Genomic DNA, 12,612 nt, shown 5'->3' with positions numbered 1-12,612 from the left:
CTCTAAAATTGGTTTATAATAATCACAAATGAGTGCCACGTAGACTTATTATATAATATGTCAATTTATCAAATTAATTACACAAAACACTTTGTAATAATGCAGAGTTCAGAATTTAAAGCCATTAAGCAGAATAAAATAATTGTTAAATACTTTATTTATTAAATTATTTTACTATATTGAACAAATATTAAATTCCAAACTTCCTTTGTAAAAACTGAGGTGGCCTGCCTAACTATGAATCACAGAAAGGGCCTCATAGTAACATGCTATTTAAGTATTGTTATAAGAGTGAGACTCTCCATCCATGATGACTCACAATTGGTTGGTTTGGTGGGAACCTTAAAAATCAGTTAATTTGTTTTTGACTTGTTATTAGATTTCGATCAATTTTCTAAATTAAATATTAATTATTCAATTTCGTTTGTCTTTTTATATATTATTATAACATTAGATTTTCTTATAAAATAATGAAAGTTGTTGAAAATATTTTTATAAATATTCTAGAAGATAGACTTGTAAAAATTATAATCAAGATATACATATCATACGAACAAATAAATTATAGATTGAATTTATTTTGAAAAATATTTTTTAAAATCTATAATTATTTTATTTTTATTATTATTAAATTATTTTTTGTTGAGAGAAAAGATAGTATGAGTCCCAATAGATGTTTAAAGTGATTCACAACATACAAGGAGTTGCTCGTATTCTATTTTCAACTTTTTAAAAATTATATTTTTGTGTTTTTTATGGAAAATTATGAAATACCAAATTAGTTTATCATCATGTCTTTTATAATCTCAATTCTCAAGTTTCAAAAAAATTGGGAAAAAACTTTGTCCCATTCATACGAAAACAATAACATCGGTTCTGCACTATTAATTGTATTAAGTAACATGAAAACAAGTGAGACTAATAATAAGGATTTTCTAAATAATGTTTACGAAAATAATTCTTAAAAAATAATTTTAAAATAACTCTTAAAAGTAGTTGACTTTCATGACCAATCTTGATAAGGGTACTATATAACTATATGCGAAGTCAAAGTTTTCATGTCTTAATTAACATTTCTTGAAATAATCTGTACCTAACCTGTAAGAAATTTATTATAAAATAACGTGTACGTAAACTGCTCATTGAAGTGGTCAAAGAACATTAAAAGCCAGCACACATTCAAATCACTTCCTATTATATTGAAACGTGGAGAGGAAGTATTGAATCCCGAGAGAATTATCATACTATATAATGAATCATATATATGAAAGAAACACATCAAAAGGAGTAAGAAAATTGAAGGAGTTCTGTTTAGGACAAGAGAAGACGCTTCTATTCCAAAGAAGATGTGGCTGATCATGAAGGTTTTCCTCTTGCAAATTTTAGTGTTTCAACTTTTTGGTGGTGACATCCATTGCCAAGCTTCAACCCGTCGGCATACTTTTGTGGTAAATATTTTATATGATTTTGGCCTTAATGACACCTTTTGATCATAATATTTAGGGAGCAATATGACTCTCATTTTCTATGGTAGGATCCCTTACCCTGGTGTCGTTGAGTCGTTCATGCATGGTATCAATTTCTAATTGGTTATACACTTGCATAAATGGATCCATGCAACTATTCATGCATGTAATATTTCTTTTGGGATGAGGTTGCATGGTTAACTTTTAATTGGTTGCAGGTGAGGGAAGCTTCATATACAAGACTTTGTAGCACCAAGGACATCTTAACAGTAAATGGACAATTTCCGGGACCAACTATACATGCTATGAAAGGAGAGACAATCATTGTCGACGTTTATAACAGGGGAAAAGAAAACATCACCATTCACTGGTAGGTCTTGAACATGTCTTAGAGAAAGAGCGGTGGCAACATGCCTACATGGCATACATTCTTTTATTTTTAAGATGGGGTTGCAATATATTGCTTTGCAAACAAAGTCAAATTTAAAACAATACTTTAGGGTTATTTGGTTCAGTTCCATTGAAATACAGTTGATGTTGCTTGTTACTATGATAATATGTTGTTGCATTCCATCTTTTGTTAGTTCGAAAATAAGTACTAGTTTTAACGTATAGTTATTGTTTTGTAGGCATGGGGTGAACATGCCTAGATATCCATGGACAGATGGTCCTGAGTATATCACACAATGCCCAATTCAGCCAGGGTCAAAGTTTAGTCAGAAGATCATCCTTTCCTCTGAGGAAGGCACTTTATGGTGGCATGCTCACAGTGATTGGACCCGAGCCACCGTTCATGGAGCTATAATCATCTATCCCAAGAATGGAACCAAGTATCCTTTTCACAAACCTAACGCGGAATCTCTCATCATATTAGGTATAAGTGTTGTTACTTTTAAATGTTAATTTACATATTATGAATTAACCCGTAAAACAAAATCTAAAATTATTGGAGTTGTTGAAATGCAGGACAATGGTGGAAGAGTGATGTGAATGCGGTTCGAGATGAAGTGCTTGCAGTCGGAGCTGATGGCAATGCCTCTAATTCTTTATTGATAAATGGACAACCTGGTGATCTACTTCCATGCTCAAAATCAAGTACAAATTAAGTTTAACTTCCCATTTTAAAATTGTACACTATTTCATTTTCTTGTATGTTGACCATATTACTTTTTCTTATTAACATTAACATATTTAAAGCTTAATGCTAAGAAAGAGGACTATAGCTATGAGGATGGTAGAGCCATGATTTAACACATGAGAAAAGGCTATTTATAATATAATTTTGAACTATGGAGCCAAATTTACACCCCTGATCAATCAATCACTTCATAATTGGTGGATCCTCATGGAAACTTTTCCTTTTTCTTTTGGCTAGTCATAAGTATACAACTTTCCCTTTCTAATTGCAGACACATTCAAGCTAACGGTGGATCATGGAAAGACCTATCTACTTCGCATAATCAATGCTGCCTTGCACGAGCCTCTCTTCTTCTCCATTGCCAAGCATAAAATGATAGTGGTTGGAACAGATGGTAGCTACACGAAACCATTGACACAAGATTATATCACAATATTTCCTGGCCAAACCTTCGATGTCTTACTAGAAGCTAACCAACGTTCGGATCACTATTACATGGCGGCTATAACTTATTCCGAAGCCCCAACAGGTCTTAATATTTATGATAACACAACCACCACAGCTATTGTACAATACAAGGGAAACTACACTCCATCTTCACCTCCCTTCTTGCCTCATTTACCTGCATACAATGACACAAATGCAACGCTTCAGGTCATGGCCAACCTCCGAAGCTTAGTAGATGCGGAACATCCTTGCAATGTCCCATTGAGCACGAGCACTAACCTGTTTTACACCGTTTCTTTAAACTCGTACCCATGCGTCAATGATTCATGTTTAGGGGCCAATGGGACGCGAACCGTCTCAAGTATAAACAACATAAGCTTCCATACCCCTACAATTGACATACTAGAAGCTTACTATTATAACATCACTGGTGTATATGGAGATAAATTTCCTAGCTTTCCACCACTAGTGTTCAATTTTACATATGATTATCTTCCATTAGTCTATCAATTGCCAAGCACCGGAACAGAAGTAAGGGTGCTCGAGTATAACTCCACAGTGGAGATTGTTTTTCAAGGGACAAACTTGGTTGGAGGGACAACCCACCCCATGCATCTCCATGGACAGAGTTTCTATGTTGTTGGATGGGGATTTGGGAATTTCGATGAAAATAGGGATCCTTTGCGCTACAATCTGGTGGATCCTCCCCATCAGAATACCATCTATGTTCCTAGGAATGGTTGGGCTACAATCAGATTCGAGGCATCCAACCCTGGTATGTTGCAAGCACTCATGTCCTTTATTAGAAAAAGAAAAAAAAACCCTTGAAACTGCCAACTTGCAGATCAAGGAAATAATTTTTCTTAATATTAAAATTAAGTTAGGTGTAATGTTGTGTATTTTCTCTATTGCAGGAGTGTGGTTCATGCACTGCCATATAGAACGCCATCTGAGTTGGGGCATGGAAACAGCGTTCATAGTGAAAAATGGTAAACACCCAGAAGCTCAAATGCTACCTCCTCCATCTGACATGCCGCCATGTTGAAGCTGCAAAGAAATAACATGTCAAAGATTTCATTGAATATTCGTGTTATTCAGCTTTCATGATTTATTTTCTGCTCATAAGAAGAATAATGTAAAGTCGTAGATATTGTCTAGTATTATTAACGTCAATTTCTTGGATTGTTAAAAGTCTATAAAGATAATGGAATTTGAATAATCTTTGAGATATGATATGGTGGAATTTTCCACGGAAGTCTTTGATTATGGAAAATAGAATTTGATGTTGTGTTCCTGTTTCAACCTTAATTAATTTCAATATGAACAGCTCATTAAATAGCTGAGTACAATGCCAAGAAGCCTCCCAATGCCATGTCCACAATAGTTAAAATAATTTGTATATAATTTATATTTTTACCTTCTATTTTAGTAACAATATCACAAAATCTACACCAAGATAAAGGAAAAGGAAAAAAAAAAATCACCGACCACAAATTGAGTTTAACCCCACACCAAAAGAACTCCAAATCTGTTTTTTAGTGATTTGATTACTTTTCAACTCCCATTTTTATTTTTTACTTTTTTTTATTTTACATTAAAGTAAACCCTTTCCTGCTTCTTTAAATTTAAAATAATAAAACAAATCACTGATTTTTGTAAATTAAAACATAGGACTTGATCATTTGAATTTATGGTATAGAGAAAAGCCACTTACCAATTAACTAAGTTGTTGCAACTGACCTAACTCTCCAATAAGTCAATAAATTAAGTTGGCAGGCAGGAAAGTTGTAAAGTCCAGTTGACATTTCAATGCTATTGAATTAAGAAATAAATTAATAAATTATTCATTGACCTTGTCTCATTTTCTTCCATCATTAGTAGCTGTGGCTAGAGTTGACGAAGCAGTCCATGACAATGTTAGAAGCGAAGAAAGGTGGAGAGAGGCCAAAATTTCACACTACCTATACCTAATAGATAGAGTTAAAGGAATAAATTTGGGCATGACCTAAAGTTGATGAAGCAGTGCATGACAATGTCAGAAGCGAAGATAGGTGGAGAGAGGCCAAAATTTTACGCTACCTATACCTAATAGATAGAGTTAAAGGAATAAATTTGGGCATGGCCTAATTATACTTTATAAACACTCAAAAATAATTGTAAAGAATTAAATCCCAAAAAATAAATAACAATAAATAAAATTTCATGAATTAAAAAATAAATTAATTGTGATTGAAATGTTTTTTATTTGTAATGTTTTTATCCATTTATAAATGATTTTAAAAAGAATCACATAGTATTTAAACGTAAATTTTAAAAAAAATTAAGAAATTTTTAAGTGTCTTTTTGGATTTTTAAAAGTGATTTTCAAATAAATTTAAATTTTATTTGGACTGACTTTTAAGAGTTAAAAATAAATAAAATAAAATTGAATAAAATTTTTTACACCTATTTAATTTTATTTTTTTTCAACTTATAACTTTTAAAAAATGTTTCATGTTGAAGTCATAAAAATGTTATTTCTTATAAGAATTTTATAATTCTATTTTTGTTTACATAAGGAGTTCTTTCATGTTTAATAAAACTTTTACAACATCAATATTACCCCTTAAAAATTATTACTTTAATTTTTATTTTTATTTTCCGTTAAAGCAAAAAATATGAAGCTATCCCGAATTTGACCTTACCATCCACCTAATTAATTTTTTTAAGAAAGTGTTTTTTTTTATATTTAGAAGGGCCTTTATTTATTTATTTTTAAATCATTCTCAAATGAAATTTATAAGAAAGAAAGAAAAAGTTTGCTCCTATATTAGAAAGAAATATAATTTTTAAAATGTGGATTGAAGTGATTATAGAACTTTGTTACATATTTAAAATTAGGATCTCCTAATTTCTCTCCTAATTTCTTATATCTCCAATCTTCAATATTCGTTCTTTATCTAAAATCTAATAGAAGGAATGGTTGTCCACTCATAATAGAGGACATGAAATATAATTTTGTTTTAGGTAACATCATTAGAATCAAAGAGTGAGGATCCAGATTTCTCCCGTGTATGGTATTTGACAGTGGTCCATATGAAATTTGTTTCTAGTCAAAGCATTTTTATTACCTAAAATTCTAGATGATGTTTGTTTTTTTGGTTCAATAGAAAAAGAAAAAAATATTTTATTTTTTTCTATTTAGTTAAAAATAACCTATTGATATCAACCAACATGACTAAATTGAATCTATTGATAACAAGTTCACTTCAGTTAATATCAACCGTAGAGATAGGATTAAAAAAAGAAAAAAACTAATATATATATATATATATATATATATATATATATATATATATATATATATATATATATATATATATATATAAACTCTTCTAGCAAACCCAATGATTAAACATAAATAATGATATTTTTAATGCTTAAACTATATTCATATTTAATATTTGGTTTTAGTTTTACATTTTTACTTTATTTTATTATTAAGTCCCTATTTTTAGATTTAATATGTTTTTTTATAAATATTTTCTCTTAATTTTTACATATTTATATCAAATGTTGGAAGATGTCTTTCTATATAATTGGATACCATTTTATTTTATTTTTTTATTTTTGCATAATTACCATATATTCCCCACCCTATGATTGCCCCATGGTTGACACATCATCTAATAAGAGAGCTTAACATGTTCTAGCCATTTTCATGCTAAAGAGGGGTCGACACATTGCTGCACATGCCCAAAAAATCAATCAAAAGTTGACTTCTAGCCTTGACTAGCTGCCACCAGTTGTCCAACCTTAGCCCAAGGTTCATTCATCTTTCTTATCTTATGAATTGGTGTGAAGATAACTCTATATAAAGGGAGGAATGCTGATTGAAGAAGGGAGTAAAAATATGATGTGAAATAGAAATGTAGGAATAAAGAGGAAGAATATACAGTCTTGCTGTAATTCTTAATTTTTATTTATAAAGGTTGTTTTTAGTTTTCAAAAAATGTAAGGGAAAGGAAAAAAAATGTTGTGGAATATTATTTTCCTTAGTTTGAGTGACATGAAAAATATGATGGAAAAAAAAGAGGAAAATACTAAAGAAAATTTTGTAATATTTTCCCTACTACTTTCCTTAAAAATTAGTTAGGAAAATAGGAGAGAGAGAAGGAAAAGTTGGAGGAAATTTTACCAAGCTCACATTATCTTCTTCACCGAGTCTCCAATTCAGCTAACTTCCTCTTCACCAGTGGTGTACAATGGCTTCCCACCACCATCGACCCTTTCAACAGTCACCACCATTACTTCAACCACCTTCCAGTGCCTCTAAAAACCAACATTTTTTTGGTATACAAGTTCCCATGTATGAATTGCATTTTTCAAATCTAGTCAATGTGTTTGAATCCATGTCTCCGTATCAAGTATGGATTGAATTTCTCTCTCTTAACCTCACACCTTGATGTTTTATAGATGTAGGTCTTCTCTCAATGAACCCTATTTTATTTATTTATTTATTTATTTTTTCATTTTTGGAAATCTAAACACTTGAATTTTGTAGATATGGAAATTTTGATGCTACTCTTTGGAATTGGATTTGAGTGTTTCTCTTATGTTTGCATTTTTTAATTCTTGTGCTTCCATGTGATTTTAAATATAAGAATTTTAATTTATCATTTCATATTGCAATACTTAATAGCAACAATAAGGACAACATGTTTGAGGAATTACCCGGCCCATAAGAGAATTTAACACACCAATGAATCTATTGCTATAACCAAATAAAAATTAACTTAGAAAGCCAAAAAAAAAAAAGGGCATGCAAAACAACTATAATAATAGTGTTGTGGATTGGGTATGAGAAAATTATAGTAGAGGGAGCATTCTTGATGTGGTAAGTTTGCAATTGAATGGGATTTTCAACAAGGAGCAAGATGTCCTTCTGTGAGCCTTTTATCTTACCTTATTAGGATTTGTCTAATAGGTTGGGTTACCACCACTCTTAACTTATGTAATAGGCATAAGCCCCATCCCCCTCGATGTTTCTTCCACTAGTATTTTATTTAGTGGTTTGGTCAAATGATCAACCAAATTCAGCTCTGACCACACAAATTCTAGGGATATAACCCCTGTTTCAAGCAGCTATCGCACAATATTGTGCCTTAGGCGTATATGCCTGTTCATCCCATTAAATATTTTACTCTTAGCCTTAACAATTGCAATTTGGCTATCACAATGCATAGACACAGATGGGGTTGGTCTCATCCATAAAATGGATATCTGCTAAGAGGTTTCTAAGACACTCAAGCTCAGAACTTGGTTTTTCTAAGGTAATAAATCAACCTCCATAGTAGACCGAGTAATGCAAGTTTGCTTGGCATACTTCCAAGAAACTGCACTTCCACTAAGGATGAAAACATATTCCTTAGTGGATTTCATCTCATCTGAATTTGAGATCCAATTTGCATCACTGAATCCTTCAAGGACACTTGGAAATCCACTAAAGCACAAACCATAGTTAATGGTGCCTCTCAAATACTTAAGGACTCTACGAACAATAGTCCAATGGTCCTGATTAGGACTTTGGGTGTACCAACTCAATCTACCTACTGCATAAGCAATATCAGGTTTGGTATAGTTCATTAAGTACATTAGGTTACCTATGATTTGAGCATACTCTATTTGGGCAACACTATGTTCTCTATTTTTCTTCAGCTGTGAGTTGGGATCATAAGGAGTTGACATTGGTTTACAATCAAAATGTTCACACTTCCATAGGATCTTTTCCACATACTACTCTTAAGAAAGTTTAAGCCCATTAGGTGTTCTAGTTATTTTAATTCCTAGAATCGCCTTTGCCTTTCCTAGGTCTTTCATATCAAACTTAGAACCTAGGAATTTCTTGGTCTCCTACACAACCTCTAGGCTAGTTCTAAAGATCAACATGTCATCAACATAAAGACAAATGACTACACATGTGTTATCCTCATACTTGTTGTAGATACACTTATCGACATCATTAATGGAATATCCATTATTTATTAACACATGATCAAATTTGTTGTGCCACTGTTTGGGAGCTTGTTGTAACCCATATAGTGATTTAACCAACTTACATACCTTTTTCTTCTTCCTTGGAATTACACAACCCTCAAGTTGTTCTATATAAATTTCCTTTTCCAAATCTTCACTCAAGAATGCAGTCTTGACATCCATTTGGTGTATCACCAAATTTTGAATTAACATTGCATCAAAGGTTTTAAGACCTAGTTTTCGTTTTTTTTAGGTTGAGGGAGAAGAACTTTAGCTAAACACCCCCACACTTTTAGGTATGTTATATTAAGTGCATAATCCTTCCACAACTCATAAGTAGTTTTACCAATTTTCTTGTAAGGTTTTCTATTTTGAATATGACATGCGGATAGGATAGCTTCCCTCCACAAGTTCAAGGGTACTCCTGAACTTACCAACAATGTATTCATCATTTCTTTTAAGGTCCTATTTTTCCTTTCTGCTACTCCATTAGACTTAGGGGAATAAGGAGGAGTAGTTTCGTGAATGATCCTATGATCTTCATAAAAAGAATTAAAGGGGTTGGACTCATACTCTCCTCCCCTATCAGTTCTAAGCCTTTTAATTTTCTTACTTAGTTGATTTTCCACTTCATTTATGTACTTGATGAAAACATCTCTTGCTTCATCTTTGTTTCTCAAAAGATATACCCTTGTATACCTTGAGTAGTCATCTATGAAAGTTATGTAAAATCGTTTACCACCTCTAGTCATTGTATTTTTTTAGGTTTCCTAAGTCATTGTGTATTAAACTTAGTAGATTTGATTCTCTTTCAACTGATTTGCAAGATTTCTTTGTTGTTTTAGATTCTACACAAGATTCACATTTTCCATGGTTTTCTAGGGACAATTTAGGGATTAAACTCAATTCAACCATTTTCTTCATATATGAAAAGTTCACATGTCCCAGTCTACCATGCCAAATATCACAAGAATCAACTATGTAAGTAGAAGAAGAAGATGCATTATTATTGATAATATCATAAACATTCAACATAAATAAACCCTGATTGTAATAGTCATTTCCCACAAATGCATCATTTTTTGTTAAAACTATTTTATCAGAGTCAAACAAGATCCTTACTTCTGTTTTTTTTTTTCTTTTTTTTAATAGTTGGGTTTTGGACTTTGTTTGATGCATTGGGCTTGTTCCTAGAGCTTTGCTTTCTGGACCTATTGTTTTTGGGTTTGGATTTTTCTTCTACTACATTAGCCTTAGAAGACAATTCCTTAGCTTTCTCAACATTGTCCCTATTTCTGTTTTGTTCCTCAATCCTAATATGGATTATGACGTCCTCTAGGGACATTTATTTCCTTTTATGTATCATATCATTTTTGTAGTCTTTCCAAGACTTTTGAAAAGTCTCTACTAAATAACCAACCATAAAAGGTTCAGGTAATCTAATGTCTTCAATAGCTAAGTCATTAATCAACAAGTGGTAGTCATGGATTTGAGATGATACATCTCTATCCTCGGTCATTTGGAAATTTCTAAAATTCCCTATGCCATATTTTTTAGTTCCTGCATCTTCCAAAAAATATATTTTTATTCATTGTATCCCAAATTTCTTTTGCAACTTTAAATTGACAATAAATATAAAAAATTTCATTAGAAAGGGTACTCAAAATAACATGTCTAACTTGTTTATTTCCAGTTTCCCAAGTTGGTAACAAATGAGAACCATCTTTTGGTTTTAGGTCAATCAAAATGTGTCTCAAGTTCACTACATCAATTGCAAAGAAAACCCTTTCCTACCATCTCTTAAAGAACATCTCATTAAAGGGATCAATTTTAGAGGTGTTAGGACGGGTGTGAACTAAAGAAGCTTCCATTTGGATGTACTTCAAAATTGTTGGATTTTAAGGGTATGAAACAAATGACTAGTCCAAAAGACACAAACAAAGACCATAATTAATGAGAAGAAAAACTTATCGGTCGAGGCATGACAAACACTATCCTTGAAATAGTTCTACCCTCCTCGAAGAAGAACTCGGTGCACTAGGGTACCAGTGGTCTACCTCCAGGATTCAATAGCCAGATCTCGCCTTGGGTGCACTTTGTAAGCGAGATGTGTACTACTCGAGTTTTGAAAAAATTCCTCCAGATAGATGTGTGAAGAAAAACTCTTTTAAAAACTCTCTGAAAAATTGTTATTTGTATATAGAGAATGAGGGGTGACCTGCTTTTATAGGTCACTAACACAATCCTAATGGGACTCTACTTGTAATCAGAACATGACTCAAAGTACAAGGGGATTCTACTTATAAGTGGAAGGGGAGTCTGGCACAATCCCAATAGGGCTCTTCCCAAAAATATAAGACTAATAGATTAAAATAAAATATAATAATTCCCAATAGGACTCTTCCCAAAATTAAAATAAAAATAAAAATTATTTACACTCTTCCTACATGAACCACTCTTGCAGTGTTGTTAGGATCCCGGATGGTTTGATCTACGTATTCAGCTTCATCAGGAATGGAGGAAGTATGACCCTGGATGGACCCTAAGGCACTAGAAAAAAGAGAGTAAAAAAGAAAGAATTTATAAGTGTCTTTTGAATTCAACAACAAAAACCGAAAGGTGGGCTGAAGGGAAAATGATACGTTCATTAATTCCAAGTAGTCAAAAAACTAAATATCTTGTATTAGATGTGCATGGGAATTGATGGGTAGTTTTACCTCTTCTTTTGCCCTTTTGAAGTCGATTACTTAAGCTTCGACTGGTTCAAATAGATGTCTAGAGCGAATATTCCAAGAAAAAACACCCAAGCGCCGAGGAAGTTCTTATTTGACCTTTGATTACGGCTTTCAAGGTCATGATTATGCTCAAGATGAAGTTCTGTGATCATCCATTGTCCATTTTCAAGTGTAACTTGGACATGGGCATTGCAACCTGTTCTTGTTTCTTTTCTCTGATACTTGCTTTTTGTCTGATTGGATTGGTTCTTGGCCCGAAAACCTTAGCATGAACAAAGAAATTAAAAAATCGTCTTTCAATGTTTTGCATTTGATAGCCTTTGTATCTTACCTTTTCTCATTTTAAAACCGATATTCTCAGCATAGTGGTGGCAAAATTTTTTAGCCTCCATCTCTGACATAAACACCATTCCTTTCAGTGGTATCTCATAATCAAGTTCAGGCTCTTCCTCACATAAATGAACAGGTGATTCAACCTCATCTGCATCATCGTCTCTTGACAGGAATTAATCAAACATGGAACTGCTATCTCTATCCCTATACTGCTTTCAAAAGAAAAAAGAAAAGGGAAATGATCGAGGGATGGAGAGATCAAGAAAAATATAAATCTCTTGCAGAAAAAATTTTATTCCTAGGATTCATTTTTGATTGATAGCTAACCGGATATGAATCTGTGTTGCAAGCCATATTAACTAATTAATTAGAGGTGCTCAAGCTGAGCTCAACTTGCTCTTTAGTTTTTCAAACCTAAATTGGGCTTAAATTATGCTTAATTTTGTTGGGTTAGATAGGAGTCAAACAAGTTTCATAT

At 32.4% G+C, this 12,612-nt stretch overlaps 1 protein-coding gene across 1 annotated transcript; it reads left to right on the top strand.

Annotated features, from left to right (window-relative positions):
- The first annotated feature begins 1,297 nt into the window (after nt 1–1,297).
- On the top strand, nt 1,298–4,237 carry LOC132253274 (laccase-15-like). The gene is made up of 6 exons (XM_059735036.1): nt 1,298–1,448; nt 1,685–1,836; nt 2,096–2,340; nt 2,433–2,561; nt 2,876–3,826; nt 3,966–4,237. The coding sequence occupies exons 1-6, from the start codon at nt 1,347–1,349 to the stop codon at nt 4,094–4,096; spliced, it is 1,710 nt and encodes a 569-aa protein (XP_059591019.1). The 5' UTR covers nt 1,298–1,346; the 3' UTR covers nt 4,097–4,237.
- The last annotated feature ends 8,375 nt before the right edge of the window (nt 4,238–12,612 follow it).

Source organism: Vitis vinifera, chromosome 18 (assembly GCF_030704535.1).
Source record: "Vitis vinifera cultivar Pinot Noir 40024 chromosome 18, ASM3070453v1".
Taxonomy (NCBI): Eukaryota; Viridiplantae; Streptophyta; class Magnoliopsida; order Vitales; family Vitaceae; genus Vitis; species Vitis vinifera.
This window is presented reverse-complemented; position numbering and strand designations above follow the sequence as displayed.